This window comes from Protopterus annectens, chromosome 11.part0 (assembly GCF_019279795.1).
Source record: "Protopterus annectens isolate FY-2018-M chromosome 11.part0, PAN1.0, whole genome shotgun sequence".
Classification (NCBI taxonomy): domain Eukaryota; kingdom Metazoa; phylum Chordata; order Ceratodontiformes; family Protopteridae; genus Protopterus; species Protopterus annectens.
The window spans coordinates 298,515,350-298,542,191 of record NC_056745.1 but is presented as its reverse complement, the minus strand read 5'-3'; the positions used below and the strand labels follow the sequence as shown (position 1 = coordinate 298,542,191).

At 36.4% G+C, this 26,842-nt stretch overlaps 1 protein-coding gene across 1 annotated transcript in view; it reads right to left on the bottom strand.

Moving 5' to 3' along the window:
• GYS2 (glycogen synthase 2) overlaps positions 1-26,842 on the bottom strand; it is a 730,647-nt gene that overhangs the window by 149,559 nt on the left and 554,246 nt on the right. Inside the window, exon 11 of the mRNA XM_044087805.1 lies at positions 4,649-4,762. Within this exon, the coding sequence (XP_043943740.1) occupies positions 4,649-4,762 (114 nt within the window). The remainder of the gene's footprint in view (positions 1-4,648; positions 4,763-26,842) is intronic.

Below are 26,842 nucleotides of genomic sequence, written 5' to 3'. Positions count from 1 at the left end.
GATTATTACAAACACATCAGGTTATATACTAGATTTTTGGACGATGTGTTTATCATTTGGACAGGACCAACTGAAATGATTCCCTCCTTCGTGGAATATCTTAACACCACAGATTTTCTAAGATTCACGTACCAACACGACAAAAAGGGTATTGCTTATTTAGACACGTGGATAGGCAACACTGGAACAGGATTTGTGTCCAGATTGTACAGGAAGCCAACTTTTTCGAATGACTACATTCATTTCACTAGTTGCCACCCACGTCATATTTTCAAAAACATTGTGAAGGGGCAATGTATTAGAGCAGCAAGGATGTCATCAACCCTCGAAGATATGAATAGTGAAATAGACAACATCACACTTCTATTCACAGAGAGGAACTACCCCAAGAAATTATTGGACAATATCACAACATATGTTAAAACACAATGGGGAAACAAATACATACCTTTATTAGGGAGACACACTGGGCCACAAGAAGGTCAAAGTGGGGCTTTCAACAAACAAGTATGCGTCATTCGATTCAATCCTTTTGTAAATTTGATCATGGACATTTTGAAGAAGCATTGGAACATTTTTATTTCTTCAGGCATTTTAGGCAGTATAGTCGGTACTGAGATATGCACTGTGTACAAAACTGGCAACAACATCAAGAGAATTTTGGAATGTGGAATGCAATATGAAAGAAATATGAGTACTAAAGGGACTAGTAAATGTGGAAGATGCAATCAATGTACCTATATAAACACTATAGACACCATTAGACTCAACAATATCATGAATACCAAGATAATATGCAGAAAAGGGAATTGTAATTCTCAACGTCTAGTATATATAGCAACGTGTAATGCATGTCCGGCCTTTTACATAGGCAAAACAGAGAGGATGATAAAGACACGGATATATGAACACACGTACAAGATAAAAAAACAAGACAAGAAAAATGCATTATACAGGCATATTCATGACAAAGGTACTGATCACAAGTTCAGCTTTTCCATTATAGATCAAGTTGATATTAAGGAAAAAGGAGGAAACTGGAAGACATACCTGGCATGGAAAGAAAGCAGATGGCAAATAGTTACTGACGCCACCACACCGCCAGGGATTAACGATTTTATCAGTTTGAAACCATTGTTAGCACTAAACTAAAAGTATTTGTATCATCACTCAATACACACACTCCAGCATATTTGTATTTACAACAGGATGTAATTAGGTCTCAGCTTTTTGACATAAGGAAGTATATACTTGGCAAATATTAGGTGTAAGATTTTTTAAGTAAGCTTTCATTACAGAGTATCCACACCCAGTAAGAACATTTAGAACAGTTTATAGAAATAGTTGGGCTAATGGGAAGTTATGTTACAACTTTTATTGTACACATAGAATTTTATGTAGTTTTTAAGTATCATAAATAAATATTTATTTAAATAGAGCGACATTATATTAAATTAATTTATATTTGTAGATTAATTTACATATGTAGATTATGCTTATAGAATATGTTTTTAGGACATCACTAGTTTACAAATTATATTACAGTACTGGTTGGTATAATTTTTAGTGAACATGGCTGCTTTAAAATTGTGAACTTTAATTGTGATCAGAATGATTAGAATAATTAATTAATTAACTTATGGCGCCAAAATAGGTATAAAATGTATGGTCTGATGTACTATCATTGGTTCTGATGAAATCTGTATTTTCACAGATGAAAGCGCTCAACCCTTGTGATCTTCATTTTTTTCTGTTTTGTGTAATAAAGTGCAACTTGTGAACAATTATATCGGTTTCGAGTGATTGGGGGTCTACTTTCTGCATTTTGGATTCTCGTTGTGACACTACTACAAGAATACGAATAAACCATTACTGTAAATTTACATTTATGTGGTTTAATTTTAACGATTAAAAAATGGCCTGAAAATTAAAGTATGTGCAAGTTGCTAAAGGTTTGACATTTCTAATTCTAGCAGTGTTCAGTGGCAGATTTACTGGGGAGGGGGCTAGTCGAGCTAAAGCACCCCAATTAGCAGTGATCTCTCATCTGCTCCACTACTGGTGGTACTTTTTTTTTTTTTTTAACATATGTTTATATAAGGAAGGAGGAAATTTTACTTTAGTCTTGGGGAAAATACTGCATGCTTAACTTCTACACTTGTTAGCGCAGATCCCAGAACATGATTAACTTGACAGCTGACCCAGACAATCCAATCATATTCTAGGACCCACGCCAAGTCAACAGTGTGGTACCAAGCTATAAAGTTTAAACATAGGAATGTACTGGAAAATCCACCACTGGAACTTTCTTCTATGAATGCCTATCACTGCAGAGATCAGTCTGTTAAACGTGCTTACTTGCTTTAGGCATGTAAGAATATTTGGATCCAGGTAACTTGCATCATAAGTGGACCTAAGGGAGTTTCACCTTTACTCCACTGGCAAGCACTGCAATCGATGCAGGGATCATCTTCTATCATTGCTTGTTGGAAAATGTCTTTACAGGCATCATATGTTGTAGATTTCTACCTTTACTACAAGGCTTGATTTTTTTCTGTCCAGCATTAGACCTAGCAGTCTCAAATGTAACATGACTACTGTATGTTCCCTCACTACCAATACTGCAACAGAATTTCCTAGAAAAATCTAGCCACACACTCTTACTTTAAGGAAGGTAAAGCAAACATAAGCGAAGCATAAACTCTTTACATTAGGTCTGGATTCTTTATTTCTGTCCCTTTCTTTGGACAGTTTCTACAGCCTTGTTCCTTTGTGAAATCCATGCCACTCATTGCAGACACTGAAAATAGATCACAGGCCTTTGAGGAATATCCAGCTAAAAATCCATACAACTAGCATATCATTTGCATACCAATAGCTCAACTTCCTGCTTCCAGTAGGAATATGGGATATTACTCAAACCAGTTTAAAATCTACAGATTTTACTGACAATTTGTTACATTCTATCATTTTTGTTGCTCTGCTTTTAGTTGACTGTAAACTGCTTTTAGTCGACTGTATTGTAAATGTATATCACAAAAGGTCATTTATTTTTGCTTCTGAAAAATTGAGATGCAAGATGTGCCCTCTTAAATTAATTTTGCCACCTGCTGGCCAAGTATAGTGCATGTACTACACAGCTTCAAAAAAATTGCATGAAAGGGATTCAGAAAATTTTTTGAAGGGATATATGAAGATGGAAAAGGACATGCCTCCAAAACAGGGACATCTTGTGCAGGTGTAAATCAGGCCTAAAAATAGCAACATTCTTCCAAAAAAGGGACTGTTAAAGTGTTAGGATGATGTCCATTAGCCATTTTACTTATCTTTCAAACTACAGCTACATTTTTTAAAGAACCAAGCCATCACTTTCAATTATACATTTTAATTTTCTGTTCGTTTGCTGGGTCCTCAATTTGGCTTACTTTTCAGCACCTCCTAGATTACAATACCACTTTATTCCAAGCACTTCCAAATTCTACCGGGCAAGCTCCTCTCTCGCTTTCTGCCATGCTGTCACTATTGCATGGATGGCCACATTCTGTATTAGTCTTGACTTCTTAGGCTTCCATGTGTCCCATTCCTTAGCACTCAACACTTTCAACCACAACTAGATGAGTTCCTCCTCCCACAACCAGATGAGCTCCTTCTCCAAGTAACTTCAACTTCTTGTACCTCATCCAAAGTAATTCTGAAACCATAATACAGCTTTGAAGCCCTTAACTACACCCACATCTCCCTCCCATTGTGAAGATCTCTTCACTACAACCAATTACTTCCAAACATTGTGGATTGTTTTCTCTATGCCCCTCAATTAATTTGGTTACATTTTGGCTTGATCCAACAATGCCATTTTTCTTGTAGAATCCATCTAACCTATCCCTCCTATCCGAATACCTCTTGGGAAAGTTCCAGATTTAAACTCAAACAGGAAAGATTGTATCAAGAAGTGCTACTATAAATGATCATACAGACAGACTGGGGTCAAAGTAGAGAACATCTAAGTGGATTTTATCAAGGCCAGAATAATTTGAGTGAATTGAACTAGATCGCTTATTGATTCTTGCTGGCAACCTTATCTTAACTCAAGTCTAAAAGGATGTTTAGGCCTCTAGTATTTGCATCATTCCACAGTTTTAAATATCTACTGCACTTAAGCTGATAGAGAACCATACTTACCCTTTAAATGTACGCCAGTCCGGCAAATGTGCAGTATATAAAGATGCCGGTTATCCAGCAAGCTCTCTCATGAGTCAGAAGACACGTGTTAAATCAGGTGTAAATATGGAATACAGATTGCCCTGTAACAGCAATATGTTCACAAATAATTCACCCTATAAGCATACAAAAGCCTTTGTAAAAATGCAGCTACAGTGACACCTAGGTCTCTGCTATTGTAGTATATTATCCCACACATACAGGTTTTATTAAGCCTCAATTAAATGCAACACTTCTCATGTTCACCTCTAGTTTTGGGTCTATCTTACTTAATGTCAGGTGACTTGCACACAGCTGTAACCCAACACCATTGGTTTCCTTAAATTTTTTGTAAAACCATAATTACATTCCATCACTAACATATCCAAGTATGCAAAGTACTGGAATTTGCCTCTGAAACCATTGCATGAGCTCGAACTCTGTCACTTACTTTTACTTTGTCTGCTCGATTGTTAAAAAGCCCGATTCTTCTAATGGTGTTCAGTACTGGATCAATGTGATCTTCAGTCATATTGTGGGTAGTCACAGGAGGCAAGGACTGCCGCTGAAGGAAAAGAAATACTCTGAGACGGATTCAAATAGTGTGTTTTTAATTTAAATATTTACAATACAACTTCATACCAAATTTAATTTGTATCCATTTTTTCAACAAATTACATCATGACAGCTGAATGTCTGCCAACTGAAATAATTCTGAAAGTATAAACAAGGAAGTGTATAGACCAGGTGAAATAAATGGCATTACTCTTGTCAAATCATGTTTGTGACAACAGCCTTTCTTTACTGCTTCACTACATTACATTTTGTATTTTATGGAAGTTATCATACAACACAACTAGAAAGGCAAAACGATTTCAGCAATTTCCTTAGTGTAAGCTTCTTAAACACTTAAAAATGCTATTTCAAAGATAAACAATGGCTTAGAAGAGTTATTTTGTTTGTAAAGGCAATTGTGAAAACGTTGCCTACAAGAAATTTAAATTGGTTGAGAGCCACTTAATATTAAGTCATACTCAAAAGGACATTACGTGGACAGTACTGAAGTTAGAAAATACTGCTGTGCAAGGAACTTCACATCACAAAACATCTAGCACCTCAGACAACAGTAAATCGTGGGAATTAAACATTCCTGATTCATCATTTTGCATATATGGACTTATAAAACATTTCAGTCCAAGTTCTTTGCTCATCAATTAACTGAATTCTTGATAAGTAGTCATGTGCCCCTTTTGTTACTAACTTCACAAGTAAATTAATCGTGACATATGCATTACATTAGTGTTGAACATTCATAATTGCTATGTTCTTACCCTTATCAGAGGGTTTTATAATAGCTTATTTGCCAAAGTGCATGACATTCATCATTGCTCATATTATAAACAGCAAACCTGCCTATTTTCACAAGTTTATAAAGCCACATTCATATTCAACCATGTGGTAAAATGTGTTTATACTTATTTTAATTAAAAGCTGGAGTAAATTTAATTTTAAAAATGAGCATAACTTGCATATCTTCCCCTGATAAACTGTAGAATTTAATATTTGAATCACAAGAAATAGATCCCCTGTAAACTTAATCAAAAACATCCTTAAAAAAACAAACAAATTTTACAAAAAATTTAAGTTCCACGGTTCCTTGGCATAAAGTTCAATTTCAAAGGTAACATTTTTTTCTGAATCTGTTATGTTAACACCAGAAATGATTTAAGTCTAACTTATTTCAACTAGCTCACTTATCACTTTGTTCAAAAGTGAATCCAAATGTAAATTACAACACACTGAACAGATTAAACATGTACCTTCCTAGCATTTGTAAAGCTTGCTCCAGTTTTGCTGCTGGTGAAATTGTTGGTCCTTACAACGGCTTGCTCCACACCCAGTCTGATGTTCTTCCTCTCTGTGCCCTTACTACAACATACATTAGTTAATTTTTTAGTCCAGCTTTTTTATTTTGCTGGTTATTAATGGATTTATCACCCTTGTTTGGGTGTGCATTATACTGTCCCGAACACTGAATTACACTATCCTTCCCTTCACTTTCTTGCCCTAAAGTGACTGTATCCTGCTGGCCTCCGTTCTGACATCACTACTGTGGCAATTAAAAAAAATAAAAAGGTATTTAGGTAATAGTCAAATCATGCTCCAATGCCTCTCTTTTGTGTTTCATTAATTGCTGGTTATTAATGAGCCATTTCTGATTCATCTTCTAATATACAACCTCTAATTGACTTCTGGGCAGTTTGTTCCATACATTCTTTTCCCTAACAGTTATAATTTTCTATAATCCCAGGCAGTCTGCATTTTAATCAATTCCATAACACAATCAGGGGCTGTCTGTTGCCATCTAGATTTAATATAGTCTTGGTCAAACTCATTCTCATCATCAAATCGAGTACTGGGTGGTTTAAAGGCTCAAACCTCTGGGAGGGATTTTCAGTTCAAGATATTTTGGTACTGTAATAACATTATAATGTGCATTTTGTTTTTGTAATAGCAAATTCTCAAACAATTTATACTGTTCTTGTGCCTCATCTTTTGCATACACCACATCAGTTCAAGAACTTTTAAACAAATCAATGTAACAAGCTTCCACATTCTTGCCTTAATTCCAGACTGTCCATTTATAAACATCCACAGGACATCTACTCATTGGAATCATGTACAGTACAGTTCTCCTGCATTACATTTTAATGTAAAGGAAATTCAGTGGGTAAATCCATATTAATTTTGAAGTTAAGATACCAAGTAAAAACAAATGAGCACAAAAAATATTTTTTCCCAGAACAAAAGTTCAAGTACCACAGTAGACCTAGCATTTTTCCAAGGGGCTTACGTGGACTCAAATTTGTCTGAGTAAGAGTAATGCTAACAAGCAGGTCCAAAGATAAGCATGCACAATGGGAGAAAGTAGAAGGGCAGCCCTTTTGCAACTAGGTCTGCTGAATATGGCAGCACCAGGGGTAGCAAAGTAGAGTACTAGAGTCCTCCTACAGCATCACAGGAAGTGTCTCTTCCGTGTCTCTTCCATTTCATCACAGATGTCCTAGTAATAGATCTAGTACCTTTCTTCATATTAAACATGCCATTTGAGAATACCAGAGGAAAGCAACATCAGATCACCCAAGTCACCAAACTGAGTGCAAAAGGACATCTTGAGTTGACTCTACTCAAGAAGCACAAATGCTGAATAGGGGTTATTGGATTCTCCCCTGCTGTCTGTCCCAGCAGGGAAAGCCAATGATATATTGGCTAAAAGGGAGCTATTGGAGGCATTTTTGGCTTTGTCTCCATTGCTTAGTGAATCATTCTGGGAAGTAGTGGGTCCACAGGAAAAGCAGAAAACAGAGCTAAGGAGTGGTCCACTGACCAGTGTACCTTAAGGTGCTGGCAAACAAATCCAACTGCTTGTTGGTTGGAAAAAAATATTTCCAGTAAAATCCCACCTATGAGTGAGGTGTAGAAATGCCCCAACACTGACTTATCAGGGTGGCCTGCTTAACTTGTTTAGAACATTCTGCTGAGGCAGAACCCCAGTGATGTGGTTTCATGCCCAACAGGAATTTCTACATTTGCATCTGAAGGCTCCACCTGAGCACAGGGAAGGCAAGGGACTAGTCTTCTGCAAGGAATGGGAATGTTACTGCTACATTATAAAGGTAGGTGCTGCATCCTCAGACAGGTGTTCTGAGCTCTGACCCTGTAGTAGCCACATGGCTGATGCATCCACAGCACTAACTGTATTTAATGACACATCTGTTCAATTGCACAGCTGTCTACAGTTTATTCTACATGTTCTCTGACTATATCCACTGCCTGCTGGAAGACTTCACTCTAGTATTTTAATCATATGCACCTAACGGCCTTGAAGACAATAGTAACTGTTGTGAAGAATTTCTTCCCAAAGTGGTCTACGATCCTACTACTCAGTCACTGGGGAAGTGTGCTTTTAGGCAGGAGCCACCTCAGATGACCATGGCAGAATCCACAGATACCACTGCTGTACCTGCTTTGGCTTTCTATAGAAAGGAATCCTGGAACCTGTAAAACAGGTCAGGTCTTCTAAAGATGCATGGTTGTAAGTATGGCTCCAATGATGTTGGACACAACCAGAAAAGCCTCAAAAATTGTAAGTACTCAAGAGATTTAATTCTAGGCCCACAATATACATGTTTTTTGGGTGTCAGACCTCTTCCCCCACTCATTAGAGACAGCTTTTTTCCCAAATGAAATGTCTTATGAAGGAACGGAAGATGGGGCATCTATGTCATAAACCTAGAGGGAAGGGCATCCAAAATCTAAGATAACTCAGCTTCTCTTATTGATTTAAATGAGTCTGACCATTCTCCAGCTGGAACTGCCTCTCTTTTGTGAAGTAACCCCTGAAGAGTATATTTGGCTTGATCAGACCAGAACGTGGAAAGGAAAAGTGGGCCTGACAATTCTCACAATCTAGCATGAAGTCTATGATTGGGGGGAGGGCAAGGCCAATGAATTCTGACAATTTTGATAATCGGGGAATATGGGGTGAGGGTGGGGCCAGGGCCCAGGAAAATGAGTTACCTTGGGCCTGCATCATGGAAGTTGACAAAGCCTGTAAATTTGGCAGGTGTGGTTATTAGATGCCAGGGTTCAAAATGTAAAGTTCTGCCTGCAAAGCTCAGACCTAGGGCAACAGTCTTGCTCTTCCACACGATGGCTTTGGATGTCTGCTCTAACAAGGAAAACCGGGATCTCCCCCTTTCCCTAACAATCTGGAATCGGATATTGAACAGACACTTACAGATTTTTGAGATGACCATAGGTGTAGTTACTTCAGGCTGAGGACATGCAAACAGCAAACCAATATTTCAGTCTTTACAAGGGCAACACGATGTATTGGCAAGTTAAGGTGTCCATGTCAAGGTGCACCTTCAAAGAACCACTGCCCTTGGGCTTGGAGAGGCAGCTGGGAGTGCCACTGTTCCCAACCTCCTACTGCTTCTTAATTTTCCTTTGCTTCTTTGATGGAACACCTGAACTGGATGAGAAGTGGGTCATTTGACCTGATGAACTTCTAAAGAGGAAATTTATTTTGAATAAGAGGCGCACAAGATCATTTTACCATCTTAGTGTTTTCTTTTTAAACACTACATAAGCACTACCAAAAACATATTAGGAAAAGGCCATTAACAATAGACACTGGACTGAAAACCTCGTGTGTGGAAACTGATGGGACACCCACAAATTCCTCTGACAGGAGAAGAAAAAGCATTTCCCTAATGAGGTACTTATCTAGTCTGATCTGGAGAAACTGAGCTGAAACACTAGAGCAACGAACGAGGCCATACACAGTGTGGACAGCCATTAGCCTTTTTATACAGAGTCAGCGTAGACATCCCTGTATAGGAGTCAGACTGGTAGTAGTGGGGCTTCAAGCAGTGTGGAAATCAGGCCCCATGTTGCATCTTGCTTGCAGCAGAGTTTCTAAATTTATGACTGCAGCAGTGATGCACATGAAAGGCATCTGTAATATTAGTTTGAAGTTTTGTTATACTTAAGAGGTATGGGCTACATGGAAGACTGGCAGCTGGTTCCTCAAAGGAATTATAGACAGCTGTATGGATAACTGTTTTCTGCATTTTCATTTTATGTTTGAACAAAGATTTTCAACCTTCTGGATTCCAGACTCTGTAATCAGAGGAGTTTTCTGGATTTTGGACTCTGAGGAGTTTATATTGTGGCAGATGCTGTTTGCCTTGAATCAAAACTGCCATAGCCTGAATCAATTTGTTCACCACCTTCTAGAAAGTAGTTTCTCATTCTACTTCTCTAAAGCATTTTAGTTCCATAAATATAAAGATAGTTTATCCAACTTTTAACAGTTATTACGTGTGATATGCTGATCGCAACTCACTAAATATGAGTGCATCTGGCTGTGTGGAGAAGGCCCTGCTTTCTATGTAGAGAAAACAAATCGCAAGCTCAAGGAAAGAATAAGTGCACATCTGTCTGATATTAGATCAGTAGAAACTAATTATATAAACATATCAAACTGGAAGGACATGAGCATTATTTTAAGTTCTCAGCACTGGAAATTGTTAGGGTTCAGTCGGGGTGACAAAAAACAGAATGCAGAATACAAATGGAACAATGGAGAACAGATCATGTTCCAGGGTTAAACTGAGTTGCTATTAAATGCATTTTAAAATCTAAACCATTAAAGACAGTTTATATACATATGTCTAGAAAGATATATAAACATATGCACATCTATACAGACTCACATATACACCTACATGTACATATTTTTGAAAAGATTTTATTAAAGTTATTACTGAAACATTCAATTAAAACTGAATATTTTTGTAATGCATTAAATAAAAATCAAGTTTCAAATATAAAAATAAAGAATGAACTATATACAAAGATGTTCACTATACTATTAAGTAAAACTATTTAGATCAAATGCATAAGAGCTAACTAATAAAAACCCGTTATTGATTTTCTAATAATTATATTCAACTATTGGTTGTATTTTGCTGTGTTCCTAGAGGATCTGGATTTAATTGTTAATTATTCTAATCTGGATACTTCCAAGAGAAGATCTTTAAAGTTTTGAAAAGGAGATCGTGATGATTTCCAATTTCTAGTTATTTCTTTTCTGGCTATGGACAATACAGACAAAGTGATGATTTGTTTGATTTTACACAGGATTGAATTGGTGAATTAAGTAAAACTAATGACTTTGTAAGTTGGAAATTATCAGTAAATATTGCCTGTAAGAAATGATCACCCCAATATTTTTTTATATGTGAACATTCATAGAAAATGTGTCCAATCAGCATTCTGAATCTCTAAACATCTCCAACACAAAACATCTTCTTTAAACATCTTATTTATGAGGAGTGATGAATGATCTATTTAAAAATCTCCAGGTAAACATTCTCCATTTAAGTGAAGTAGTAGTTTTACCTGCAGACAGAAGAAATTTTTATTTATCTTTATCTGATTGAGTATGTTAACTAATTTCTGAAAAATATTTCCAATAATTTTCAGGGAATTTGTCTAAATCTGATTTGATAGTTTTATATATGCGAGATTAATTTTTATTAAATTGTTCTGTTGAGAACAATTAGGTATTGAATGAATTTGGGAATTAAATTTTTAACTGAAGGCAAGTCGCGTTTATTCTTAAATTTCTAGCTTCTTGTATATCAAGCCATAATGAAGAGGTCATTTTCTTCCAAGTATTGATGGATTGTAATTCATTATTTTTTACCAATTGATGCCAGTAAAATCAATTGTGTCTGTGCAAATATCAACATTTTTTGAAAGCTTGTGGAGAAGATAACCCCCCTGTGTTTATGCTATAGGGAAAATAAGGAATATCCAATTTTCATAGGATTGAAATCTATGTACAACATTTTTTTAAAGGAGTTTAGAATCATATTAATATAATTTGATGTAAAATTTTGTGTAGGGCATAAAGAAAAATGTTCCTTTAGTTTCCATATGAATGTATTATTCAATAATTTTAACTTAAAATGATTACTATTTAGATTTATTGATGAGGATAAGAAAGTCTTTCCATTTAGCTGAATATTTACTATCTATAAAAGATACACAACTGTTTTAATGACTGAGGAAACAGAGTACATTTCTAAGTTTGGTAAAGCAGTGCCTCCGTTATCCCAACTATACATATGGTATGTTAATGAAATTCTAGGTTTAATTGGATACCATAGAAATTACTGCAAATGGAGGTATAGAAATAGATTGGATTATGTATAAAATGTTTGGGTGAAGAATAATCTTTATAACTGATCATTTCTCTTCCACTAAAAATTTTACTTCAGACCATCGAAGTATTAGGTTATTTATTTCTATTAAACTTTTATCAAAGTTCAGTTTCTGGATTTCTTTAAAACTATTAGCAATAATTATTCCTAGATATTTTATTTGCTGGGATTGTGATACATATTTTTCAAATTCATTTTGTATATTTTTTGTACCAAATAATAAGATGTGTTTTATTATGATTAAATGTAAGACCTGAACTTTTTTTCAGGTAATCAATGCATCATCTGCAAACATTTGAATCTTTGAGGTTTTGTTAAGACTTGTATCAAATCCCTTTAATGTTAGTATTATCTCTAATCAAGTTGGCCCAGGGCTCCAAAACTAAGTAAATAATACAGGGGATAAAGGACAGCCTTGTTTAGTGCCTTAAGTAATAGGTATGGGTAGGGATATGTTAGAGCCAATTTTGATACAAGCTTGTAAGCCTTTATACAACTGTGTAAGAAGATTTATAAAATTGCTTCAAAAATTGAGTTCCTATAAAAGAAAAAATAAATAATTCCAGCTGACAGAGTCAAAAGCACAATTCATGTCTAAACTGACTATAGTTAAGTAATTTTTTTGGCTTTTAGTGGATTCAATTAATATTACTCTTATTATAATATGTTCTCTATTATGAAACCTGTTTGATCATCTACGTTAGGGAGAAATACCTCGTATTTTTGCATATACAGACAAATATTTTGTAGTCCATATTAAGTAAAGAAATAGGTCTGTATGCATTACATTTTGTAGGATCTTTTTCAGGTTTTAAGATAGTAGAGAAACATATACTTCCATGAGGGAGGGGTAAGATTTTTATCTAGTATAGTGTTAAACACTGAAAGTAATAAAGTTAGTGCTTTATCAGGAAGAAATTTGTAAATTTCTGGAATAATGCTGTCATTACCCGGTGCTTTATTTTGTGTAAGGATGTTAATTTTTTCTTGAATATCTTTTAAAGTAATTTGTCTATCTAGAAGTTTAGTTTGCTCACTTGTTAATTTTTAGAGTTTTTATTAATAAAAGCTTTAATATATTTGAATTTATTGATGTAGAGGATTGGTTTAAATTAAGAAAAGTGTCTGAATTTGAATATATTCAAATCAGAAACTATTTTTTGGGGGTGAAAATATTTCTTTAATGTGATTGAATTTATTCAATCTTTTTACTTTATGGGATAAAATATTCAGAGATCTTGGATTAATTGAAAAATTAATAAATTTATATTTCTCTAAGCTTCTTAGTTTTATGATTAATAATCTCAAGGTAAAGATTTTTAGCTCATCCAGTTTAGATTTTACTTGTGGGTTCTTTAATAATTCAAGATTTAAGGTGTCAAGTTTTGTTGGTCTCACTTAGCTCTTTATCCCATGAACGTCTTTTTTCTCATACCAGTCAGTTACTCTGCCCCATAGATATGCCTTCATTGCAACCCAAATAAAAATTTCAGATGTATTATTGGTATTGAATTCTAAAAAGCTATGAACTTCTTGCAGAACGAAAGTGTTGAAATCTTTTAATTTGGTGATATATGCTGGGATTAATTTCATCGGAGCATTGGTGTATGAATATATAAATCAAAGGTTATAGAACTGTGATCTGAAAAGGAGCATGTGATAACTTTAACATTAAAGAATCTATTAAACTATATGTAATAAAAAATATTCTTGAATGTATTGTGTCTGTGTGAAAAAAATGTGTAGAATAGTGACTGAGTCAGCATAATTATCAATGTCTTAATAAAAAAGAATTTGAAAACTCTTAATTTAGCTGAACTTGAAATTTTTTTACCCTTAAAGGAAGAATCAGAGCTACTAAAGATACAATTAAAATCACCAGCTGAAATATTACCCTTAGAGAATTGAATATGATCGATGTTGTGCTGTCTTGTCCAAAGCCAGGAATCCAGTACATATTTGAGTGAATATTAAATTGTATGATAGAAGCTATCACACCGTTATCTTTGTACGTGTCTAATATTTTAGGTTGTGGTAATTTATTATTCCACAATATTGCTACACCTCTTTTGTGAATGTTCAGAGTTTACAAGAATTGAAAAAGATTTAGATTCTAATTTGGAAATGTCATCTTCGATTAAATGAGTTTCTTGAAGAAAAATTGTGAATTATGCAATTGTAAATACTTATTTAAAGATCTTCTCTTGTTAGGGTTAAGACCCCATTTATATAAAGAGAAATACAGTAAAGTGATGTCATGTTGTTGACTTGCAATGTATGTTGGCTAAAATTCCTATTAGTTTTTAGTTTGTAAATTGAAAAGAATAAAAAGAATGGAATACAGCACATTATATAGTATACTATACAGAAAAATTATTTTACGTTTGAACATTTAACTATTCTTATTTTTGTGAACATCTGAAAAACTATCAAGAAATTGTAACAAAATTAACAAGAAAACCTTTAAAAACCCACCTGGAGTTATAAACTCCTAATATGAGTGACAATCACTCAAATTAACATTCCTACTAGCAGCAGATTTTTATCATGCACTGCCTGAAATATATACTGTTATTTTAAAACATGGCTTTATAATATACATGTAAATCAACTATTCAAAAATGTCAATTACTAAATCACTGGGATAAGCATATTTACTTATTGATTTGTATGTAACCAGTGTATTACAACAACCACTTCTTAAACATCTCACTAATACATACATTTCTGACTAAACTAAATGAAGTGATTGTATAAAAATTTAACCTGACTAAAAATAGTGAATATGAAACTAAGATTTTTTTGTGATATATTCAGATATACAACAGAAATTACAGTTGTGTATTCCTTCATAATAAAAATGATCGCCTAGGAGTGTCCAAAATAAACCACTTTTACACTAAAAACATTTTTAAAAACTCAAAACACATGAATCAAACTTAATATACTCCTACAAGTATGAAGTAAAAAGCTATATCTATATATCTCAATATAAAACTGACCTACTCACCCCACCAATGCATTTGTAAACAAAATTGAGACGCTCAGTGACAAGGTACATTATTGTAACATTACTGCTTTAGGTTAAAATGAAAGGAATATGTGGTATATAATATAAGACCAAAAATGTGAAAAGACTTAAATTTTTAACTTAACATAGTAAGATTTAGTATGGTTGCAACAGCACAGAAAAATCAAATGATTTTCATTTTTACAACTAAACTGTTAAAACAAAACTTGAAGGAAGATTTTCAACCTTGCAAGGAAAAGCAAGTATGATTTTATTTGTGCTTTTTTTCAGTTCTTTGAGCAATGGAAGGAACGGTTTCCTTTTTGAAACAGATGAATAGTCATCATCAAAACAAATGATGTTGTCCTTGTATTTAATAGGTGCCCTAGACCAAGCCGTTTTCAAAACTATTTCTTTATCATGAGATAAAGATTCAACTATAACTGACTTTGTAGAAGTGCTTTTGGTATTCTTTAAGGAAGACAAGGACCTGTGAGCTCGTTCTATACAAAAATAAAGTGCTTCAGGGAGTTGTAAGATTTCCGGCAGCCATGAAGTTATTTTCTTCCACATTATTTGGTAAACCACAGATCCTGATGTTATTTCAAGATCTATTTTCTAGATCTATTTTAGTTAATAGCAAGGTATTCTGTTTTAGAAGAAATTCCAGGTTATGTTCATTTTGTTGTATTCTACTATCCATATCATTTAAGGAAGTTTCAATACCTGTAATTTGTTTCTTCTGCTGTTTCACATCCAGATGTATTGTCTCAATTTGTTGTGAAGTAGTTTCTTTAAATGACACTATTTTCATGTCCATCCTGCCAAATTTTGTTGATAATTCCTATATGGTAGTTAAGAGTTTGAAACTTTTTAATATAGAGTCCTGATGAGATGATTTAGTAAAGCTCATGATGTAGTCAGATGCCTGAAACTTGTCTTTTGTAATTTTTGACAGGAAATGTTGTAAATTAAAATATTTTTTGATATTAGCCAACTCAACTATGAAGAGACTATATATAAAAAAAACTATTTAGATATACTTAAATTCCTGTTATAAAAGAAATAAGGCAGATCAGAGAAGTGCTGCTACTCAAGGCTCATGCTAAGCCACACCCCACCAAGATGTATATATTAAAGAATATAACAAGCATGGACTTTTTTTTAGTTTATTATGAATAGTCACAACAGTCATTTGTCAGATTTGGTTGATCATGTGATTTATGAAGGAACTGTATAAACTCAGTTATTTTAGATAAAGTTTTTAATACTTAAAGTATGTGAATGATTGTACATTTTTGAATAAATTACTTTGGTGGTTTTGAGATGCTTTTTGCTTGTGTGCACTAGCCGGTTCATTCCCTGGCTTGTACTTTATCAGATGGAGCAACCTTATTGTTATGTCCTAATCTTACATAAACAGTTACATGTTGAACATTTTGCTACACATACTCTCCCACAAATTCCTGCAGGGATAATGACTACATCAAAATGCTTTATTCCCATGTCCTAAATATAACACTGGTCTATTAATACATTTACAATATTTACAGTTACCACATTATGTGCCCCCTGGTTTATTTGAAATAAGAATCAAAAGTTTTCATTCCTAAAAAAACAGCTTAAGATTTTTTTTTTCTTACAAATGAACTTCAGGCTACCCCCCAGCAATTTGCTTAGTTCCCCATTACCTTTATTTTCCAGTTAAGGATTATTTTGGTCTTAGAACAGTCTTGCTATTCCTATTCTTCTCAATCCTTTGTAATAAACCCTCTATGTAATATCGGTGTAAATTTCTCTACTACTACTACTGCAGCTATTAAGACTAATCATTTCTATCCCTAAACATTCCAATACAGCTCCATCTTCATACACATTCTAGATGTTTTGATATAACCTCTTACAATATTCACTTTCATTTTTAACGGGTGTAAAATACTAAAATGTAAACTAATTTTTAATGTAAATTTGTAAAATTGGCCTAAAAACAATTTACTCAAATGTCCTAGATTATATATAGAGATCTAGATAGCCATTTATCCTTATTACTTTACAAACTTCAAAAATATAGTGTTCTTAATATCTTCCAAATATTTATTGAATGCCGCATCTATTTATTGAATGCCGTATTGGAAATTTAAAAAAGTCAACATATCATTTATACTAGTACATCATTACACAAGGGAACCGTAATTACAGATTCCTGCCATGCTAAAACCTTTATTTTGCAAACCGTAGGGCTGCTATGACCACCTTTGCCACACCTTTTATTTGAAAAATAATCACATTCACAATGTGGTAGAAAAATTAGATCTTTATGCAAGTATACAAATAGTCAGAATTTGGTCTTGTTATAACAATTCTAAAATATCTGAATCAATTTCATAAATATACTGTATGTTAAAGCATATAACTAGGGTACTTGCATATTATCGCAACCAGATTTTTGCAATACCACCGCTTGCTTCCCAGTGTGCAAATGTAACCAGAAATGTATGCAGAATCACACCGGCAATGTTAACTTTATGAAAAAAAATTGTTTAGGTAGGAACAGCAGTATAAAATTTAAAAAATGACTGAAGCTATGCGGTTTCCCAACATGTCACTCATAATACATTTTCTACAACAGTTATGTGTAAGGCACATTCCTTATCCCGAGCTGGCAAATGTCAAAGTTAAACTTGACATTTGGAAAGACCATCTGTGTAGATATTAAGTGGTAGTGAATGGACTCCCAAAAATTAAGCTTTATATGCACACAATGAGTCTGTGGGATTTGCCAAGGACAGAAAAGGAGTCAATAGCATTTTTCCAGCAGTAAGGGATTATATCACCAACTAAATAATGCTGTTCCAGATATTCAATGAGATTGTACTAAGAGCAGCAAATCTTTTGGAAATGCAATACAGAGAAATGTTACCAACACACAGGAGTTCGAGTTGGCAATTTCTTTGAAGGCAGTAGAATTAATTTTACCACCACTGTGCGTTTCATTTACTGTTGGTCTAAGCAGATGACTGATAACTGTCAGGAAGAACTGGACATGGCTGACAAGGCTGTCAGACTGGAGTAACTGTTTATGTGATGTCTGTCTTAGAAATGGAGAAAAAGGACAAGAAACCTATCGGAGGGCAAGACTGTATTGTGGAAATAGACAAAACTATTTGAGTCGTAAAAGTAATGCTAGCCGTATTCTCCCTCAACAGTGGGTATTTGGAGAGATCTGTAGGGAGAAGAGCGATTTCTTGTAAAAGTCGCAGATAGAACAGCTGCAACATTTAGCAAAATCAAAATACATAAGAGCACTTTTACTCAGATTCATGGCAGGAATATCAAACTAGAAGAAGCTGGTTTTACTCATGAGAAAGTAAACCATAACTAACTTTGTAGATCCAGACACAGGAGTGCACATACAGCACAGAGAAAATGTGGGGATCTGTTTAGTGGAGGAACAAAAAGGGGTACTGCAAAACACTATTTGGACTCCTACCTAGCTGAATATATCTGGCGAGAAACAGCTTGCACAGAAGAGACTGCTTTGATGCAATACTGACCGCAACTGCAGAAAATTTCCCTCACACAAAGCGACTGAACAATCCACAAATATGCCTTAAAACATCCAGAAAACATCTACAAATATGCTGACCAAAACATCCAGAAAACATTCCAAGAGTAACTGCTATCCATCTGAAAACAAAAAATAATCCGGTACTGTCAAATACTTCATACATGTTTATGGTAGTACCATCTAACACCACATGTAATATTAAGTTTAGCCTCCGTTGCACAAGTAATTTATCTCTGTTATTCTCTTTAAATTCTTTCCAAATGTTTCTAAAATAAAGCAAATAATTTACCCCCCAAAATTTGCTGCTCTTGATGTCATTCTCTGAAAAATGTATGGTCAACTTTGGAATAATCCTTCTTGCAGTACGGCAGCAGTTCAACCAAACATTTCCCAGGTGTTCTTGTTTCTTTTCCTGCAGTACGACAGCAGTGTAACCAATTTTGAAGTATGCAAAGCAGGATTCACATTTCCGCGTTAATTTAGCTTATGAATTTGGGGCAAACTAGGTTGTACCCACAGTAAACCTCAAATTCAACCTTAACCACTATCCATTTTTGGGCCAACAAGCATATTACTGCAACCATAAAAATAACTAGTTACATTTGCTTATGGTGATTTCATAGTATTAATATATATATTCACATTTTTGAAACACTTATCGAACTTAATATTCATCTCTCAATTCTAAGTGCAGTTCATGTGTTAAAATATAAAATTGGACTTTCTGGCAAAAGTCTCAGTTCATTATCACAAGATAAAGAAAGCATGCAGAAGTTGGATATAGGTTCGTACTAGGCTATCTGCCCTAGGGCATTTACAAGCCTAGCCAGAGTGTGTGTGGCTTTCACCACCCCTTAGGATGAGAATACTACGCCCTTTTAGGGTTTAGTTTACTGTGCGCCTCTGTCTAGTAGTGACACAGAGATTACCCCCAGGGTAAACCTATCATCTCCCATCCACTCGTCAAGATTTCTCTTGAATAGAGTCGGTGAGGGGCTCTGCCTAACATGGACTGGGATTCTGTTCCAGAGTGTAGGGAGCCTCTGGGTTATGAATCTGTCCCTCCAGCACGTCCTATTTATTTCTGTGTTGAGGTTTAAGTCTCTTGTGCTCGTGGCTCTGATGGATTTGGATTTTCTGAGGTGGAGCATGTCCATTAATTCCGGATTGGACATGGCCTTGTACGTCAGGCACAGATCAACTCTGAGTAGGCGGTATGCGACTGAATAGAGCTTGAGTTTTTTTCAGTCGGGCAGCATATGACATATGTTTAAGACCCTTTATCCTCTTGGTGAGGAACTTTTGGGGTCTTTCCAACTGCTGCAGGTGTCGGGTGAGATGCATCCCAAATGGGGCATTGTACTCAATCATTGGCCTGATAAGAGAAGAGTACAGGGGCACAATGACCTCTCGATCTAGATGTGAAACCCTTCATGATAAGGTGGGCAATATAGAAGGTCTTCCTAACCACTTTGGCAATGTGAGTGTCAAATGAGAGGTTACTGTCAACCTGGGTCCCTAGGTCCCAGATTACCTCTTCCGTGCCAATGGATTACCACCTATGTGGTAATTTGTCGGTACCTTGTTTTTCCCAAAGGGTATGACTATACATTTTTTGGCGTTCAGCTTAAGGCCATGGCTCTGGCACCAATTATCCATTTCTATGAGGCCTCTCTGAAGGATGTTTGTGTCCGCTGGAGTATCAATTATGGCACCCAGTTTGCAGTCATCTACAAACTTTGTCAGCCACAATCCTCCTATGTTTGCCTGTACCTCTGAAAAATAAATGCCGAACAAGAGGGGTCCCAAGACTGAGCCCTGTGGGACACCGCTTGTGACTGGCTTAGAGTCTGACATAGCTCCAGCAACTCTGACCCTGTGGGTTCTGTCCTTGAGCCAGTTTGCAACCCATCTTGTGACATAAGGGTTTACATTTAAGCTGGTGAGTTTGTCTATGATGCCCGAGTGGGGTATTGTGTCAAAGGCTTTTGCAAGGTCAAGGTAGGCTGTGTGAACTGCCTTACCCTCATCAATGGCCTTAGTGACTGTTTCAAAAAAGTCGACCAAGTTCAAAAGGCAGGATCTGCCCTTGACAAAGCCAAATTGGGTAGGATCCAATGTCTGTAGGTCCCCAATGTCTTTGTTTATGAGTTCCATAATGATCCTCTCCATAGCTTTGCAGACCAGGCTCGTCAAGCTTATGGGGTGGTAATTTCCAGGGTCTGTAGAAGCACCGCCTTTGTGAAGTGGGACCACTGTTGCCGTACGCCACTCTTTGGGTACGTATCCTGTAGTAAGGCTAAGATTAAACAGCAGCCTTATGTGTGGGTTTAGTTCCTCTTGGAGTTCATGTAGCACACAGCCCGGGACACCATCCGGTCCCATTGATGCTGTGATTTTAGCTTTAGAGAGGGCGGCTCTCACCTGGGCATCTGAGATGTTAGGGAGGCTACACTCTGCTGGGATAGTTATTTCTCCTTTTGGGGGGGAGGGGGAGGAGAAATTTGCACTGAACCTGTCTGCCAGAATGCTGGCAATGTCAGTGGGTTCAGTGTATTTTGTCTCATTTTGGAATAACTCTGAGCATATCTGGGTGTTTCCACCCAGGTTTCTAACATAGCTAAAGAAGGCCTTGTGATAGTCTTTTGTGTCTCTTGCGATTTTTCTCTCAAAGTTGGCCTTGGATGATTTTATGAGTGATCGTAGTTTTTTTGCTAGTACTGATCAGAGATGCCTTCCCTTTTAGGGATTTTGCTCTGTCATGTAAGTAGCTTCCCCCTCCTGTTGTAAAGTTTGTTTATGGCTGGGGTCCACCAGACTGGGCGCCTGCCTTTGGGGGAATGGGTCTTGGTTTTATTTGTGATTGCATGATCCATGCATTCTTGAAGGTGCCCATAGAAGGCATTTGCAAAGGATTCAGCAGTGTGGGTTGTGGTTTCCACTGGCCCAGGGGCCTTGAAGGATACCACTTCAGTCTTAAGTAGTGTGAAGTTGGCTTTTGAGAAGTTCTTCACTGTGGTCTTTTGTGCAGGGGGTGGGGGCAGGATGTGGATTTCCAGTGAGATTAATTTATGGTCCGATTTTACCAAAGAGGGATATACTTCCGGTGTGGAGCATTTTGTCCCCATGTTTGTGATGATCAGGTCTAGTATATTGTCTCCTCTTGTGGGAATGGTGACTAGTTGTTCCATTGCATTTGAGTTTATGAATTCTAGGAACCTTTGGGCTAGGGTGTTGGGGCTTGAGCAATGTTCCCAGTCTATGTTTGGGTAGTTGAAATCTCCCAAAATGATGGTATTTGGAGAGACATTCTTACTCTCCAGTGTCTTCAGGAAGGCTGTGTGGGGTTCCTGAGTTTGAGAGGGTGGTCTGTAGCATGCTACAAACTGTAAGGCAGTTTTGCCTATGGTTAGTTGCACCTGGATGGTCTCCGATGCTTTGTGCATTGCCACTAACCTGGAGGTGTGGGTATCTTTGATGAAAACTGATACTCCCCCTCCTTTTGTGGTTCGGTCCAAGTTTTGGGGCCGGAAAGCATGATATGAGGTAAAACCTGATAGTGCTGGGGTGCTCTCAGGAGCCTTGAACCAGGTTTCAGTCACTGCACAGACATCGATGTTCTCCATACTGAGGAGTGCTTCGAGGGCGTGCATCTTGAGATTTAGACTTCTGGCATTGAGCAGCATTACCCTTAGTTTTTTTCCACTTGTGTTTTCTAGGGAGGTAGGTTTGTCATTTGAGCCTTGCCTAAAAAAGGCACTATGGGGGTGGCAAGAGCCTTGGCCAATATCCGGAAGCCCAGGGGTGACAGGTGCAAGCCATCCCTTGCAAAGCAGCGTGGCTTGTCAAGCATGTCATCCCAAGCAGACAGACATTGGATCCCCTTAGAATGACACCAATAATTAAGCCAATTGTTAAAACTGATCATTTTGTCTTTGTACTGTGGCATCATTCTTGGTGAGGGTAAGATGTGCTCAGGGTCAGGGTCATACCGGCCTGGGCTACATAATCAGAGAGCTCCTCTATGCCTCTTTTCATGTAGTCCAGGGAGGTACATCTCAGGTTGTTTACACCGGCATGTACAATGACAGAGTCATATTTGTACTTGCTGTGGAGTGACCTGAGTGCTTGTGTTATGTGGCAGATTCTAGCTCCCGACAGGCAGCTTACTGTGACCTTTTCCTTGTTCAGTCTGGTGAGCGGGACGTCAGTGTGTCTGACTATGGAGTCACCCTATTACAAGTGTGTCTAGCATGTTGTTTGGCCTTAAGGGCTGTGACTGTTTAGCACACTGACTTTGTGAACTATGTGTTGCATGTGCTATGTCTTGAGGTGGTGGTTGCTTGGGTGTCTGCTTTGGAGGCCTCTGTTTTGGTAGATTTTTAATCAGCGCCTCAGAGTATGTTTTTGTGTTTATGTGTTTGGTTTGCAGTTGTGATAGTTCTATGTGAGACTGGGTTTGTGGTGTGCGTGGTTACCTTCTCCTCCTGACTGGTCTTGCCAGTACTGAATTGAGAGAGCTCAGCCTCCAGTTTGGCTATATAGTTGCATCTCTCGCATATATTTGTATTTGTTGGGAGGAGGAGAGGGTTGTCTGTGTACATGAGGCAATTGTAACATTGCCTCAAGATTCCCAGATTCACCAGCTGAACAGGAGAGGGCGCCAGCAACTGACCCTTCGACATGCTAGAAATAGTGAAAAAGATTGCTGTGCAACTGTCAGAAAGGACCTATAGGGAAATGGGCACTCAACAGAATTTAGAATGAAGTACTTTCGTTTAAGAGTGCTTTACCTGTATAAAAATTGCTTTAGGAGCAAGTGCTGAGCTTTTCAGATAGAGTATAGGCTGTTTAGATTGCAAGTAGAACAGTTCTAAGGGAAAACTTGAAGAGCAGACTTGGCGGAGCCAGAAAAGGTTTAACCTTGTTCAACTGGCACGACCGCGCAAAGCCGTGCAAATGCGGATTTTAAGCAGTGAACTACAAAAGAGCTAGGAATGGTCCCAAACAACCAATTACTACAGCTTCTTGTGCTGAGGTCACTTCCCCCAAGGACAGGTAGGCTGGCTGCTCAAGGCTCCCCACTCCCACTGGTGAGCAAAGAAACTTCCTTCTATCCAAGTAAGGTAATGGACAACACAGGAACTACACCACAGCCCAGAATACAGCAATGCCTGTATACTGGTCTAAACTAGTCGAGGAAGGCGGGACTAGTCGAGGAAGGCAGGAAAACAAGGATTATTTTTTTTGTTTTTTGGTAGAAACACACAGAAAATGCAATTAGTTACACAGGCTAGCACACTTTAGTGGGCAGCCTCCACAGTTAAATTAAACAAACAAGCAAACTTTCGATCAAATTCAACTAAATGTAACTTTAAGTGCAGATTTTAAAATAAATGCAGTAATCAGTAAAACAGTTCAGGCTAGTTCAAAGTAAGCAACAGAAGCTATTTCCAGTGAAAAAAAAGCAAAGATACTTAAATCCAGAAGGTAGTCGCTTTTTTGAGTTCCTTGCGGCTAGGACCACTCTGTAAACCCACGTGGAGCTTGTCTGAGCAGTATAGCATTGGATTAAACTTACTATTTAAAAAATAAGTTGGAAATCTCACCAGTAATATTTTTAAAGCATTCTAAGTTCAGTTTTCTTAGGAATCATCTTAACTTAATTCAGAAATTAGAGAGGTGACCATTGCTTGCAAGAATAAATGTTAGACTCCTTTGTACCACTTTCAAATGAAATATGCACCATTACATTACTGAGATTGTATATCAGTAACCTTAATGCCACTGGCATTGATCACTGTGCTCCTTCATCTGCCTTGCACAGCCCTGTTGTTGGAAGGTAGGAAAATCAAGGTACATCACCATGATCTGATGGCTTAAGAAGCTGAAAGCGCTCATCTCAGCTGGGAATTTTTTACATTTTTATTGTTTTTCTTCGAATAAAGAGTATTTTTATAATTGCTGGCACAGTGCAAGCTCATGGTGGTGTACCTTTAAGACTTTCCTACTTTGCTGTACTGCTTTGGGACACCTTTGGCTGTTGGGGTCGACTGATTTTGCTGCTGTTGGAAGGGGTTTAGGGGTTGTAATCAAATTCCTGTACTACTTAAAATTGCTCTTGATTTGGGACAGTTGTGGGATTGTGCTGTTTGCTATCCATTATGATCTATTTGGTATGTCTTTTCCCCAAATCTAATATAGTTCATTAAACATGTCATATGACAGTTCTGTTTGGTTCCTGCAGTCCTGTGCCACCTTAGGAAGTAGACATACACAATCCGAGAGGCAATCACCTAAACACTAATCAAAATACAGGCTATCACACACCAAGTATTTTTAAACATTTTTCGTATTCTTCCATTAAAGATTCCAGTTCTTCCTCACCATCAGTTAACTGAAGCAGTAAATTCATTAATATTTTTTTTAAGGAATAAATATTAGGATTCCCATTTCAAATAAACCAAAGGGTACATATTCACATGGTGACTATAAATATAAATTAACCAGTACTGGACCAGTGTTATATTTAGGGCATGAATAAAATGTTTGTCGCAGATAGACCTTACACATGCAGAATTTTGGAATATGCAACTGTAAGAAAGGTGATTAGGACTGTTACACGGCATTAATGAACAATTATGCTATTAAGAAAAACTGTACAAATACTCAAATACCCTAATTTAATTTTTTATTTAGATCATGTTAGGAGTTTTAAAAAGCTGAATGGAATAACTCACTTGAAGTAAAAGGATTAAAATGGCAATTAATGCTGTCAGTTGATACAAAGCTCCGATTAAATGCGACTTTATATATTAAATATTTAAAATGTTTAAATCATATTTAGACTATTACATTTTAACTGGTTGATTTTAATCACGTGATGTACATGTTATACAACAGCAGAGTTTTCTGAATCTAGTGGTTCTGATGAACTTCCAAGTACAGGGAATTAAAAGGTTTAACTATTATAAATCTCGAGTTAAAGGAATTCCTGGTGGATTCGGAATTTTGTTTTTGAAGATTACAGTTCCTCAGACATACATACCATGTTTTTTTCTGTGAGGAAAGAGTGTATAGTTTACTTCTGGTATGGATGGTAATATGCAGAATACAAAAAATATGCAGGAAAATATGAAGTTCATTCTCTATGGCCTCTGATCTGGACAACATGGGGCAGTTCATGTAATGGCTCAGAAAGCTTATGGAAGATGCTCACTGGTCAATTTCAGTGTTAACAGCAGATTTAAAAGCTGCCATAACTCATCCTGCACTAGAGTTGTTCAACTGAAACAGAGTAATGGAAGTAAATTCTCCAGAAAAAGTCAATGTTTTGGCATATAACATTACCATTAATGATTCTCAATGCTCTCCTAACCCACATTTCAATACAGGAACTGCTTCAGTAACTCAAGGTGAGAAGAAATTGCAATATTTACTGAAATAGGAAAAAATGTTTGAAAAATAAGTGCCTCAAGAATTCTGAGTATTTAAGTTACCTATTAGTATTAGCACGGAATACACTGTTTATAAAAAAATATTTTATCTTTGCAATACTACTACCCTGGAGATTATGAAATTCAAACTGGAGAGAGGAAATAAATGAAACATTCATGTACCATTACCTTCACTTTACAAAAATACAAGCTTACACTGATTTCAAATAAAAATAAAACATGTCTTCATTGCAATCAGACAATAAAATGTATGCTAAACCCCATCTTAATGGGGCGTATATTTCCTAGTAAAAGATGGTACAGGACTGTGAGAACCAATCAAAATTCATGATATGAGCAACAGTTTTAGATCCAGGAACAGACAGACCATGAAGATCAGAACAGCTAGCAAACAAAGCACAACCCCACGTCCCAAATCAAGAGCAACATTTAGAAATAAAGGACTTTAACAACCAGCAAGCCCCTTCCAACAATAAGGCTACTATAGGTACAGGAAAGCACAGAGGTAAATGCCAGTGATGCTAAGGATAACCATGCTAAATATCAGTAGTATAACACCGAATGTTGAGCATCTGAAAGCACTACAGCAAAACTAGCCTCATGGATAGTCTAAGTTATTTTAAAAAAAAAGTGAACTTAGAATGTATGTTTAAAAACATTGCTGACAAAGTCAATTAGATGCAAGTAGTAAATTTAATCCAGTTTTAAATCCAACTTTAAATACATTCTTATGGACTACTGAAAATGAACAGAGACCGTCTTTTGCCAACAAGTCCAATGCATTTCAATTTGAAGCATGATGAAGTGAGAA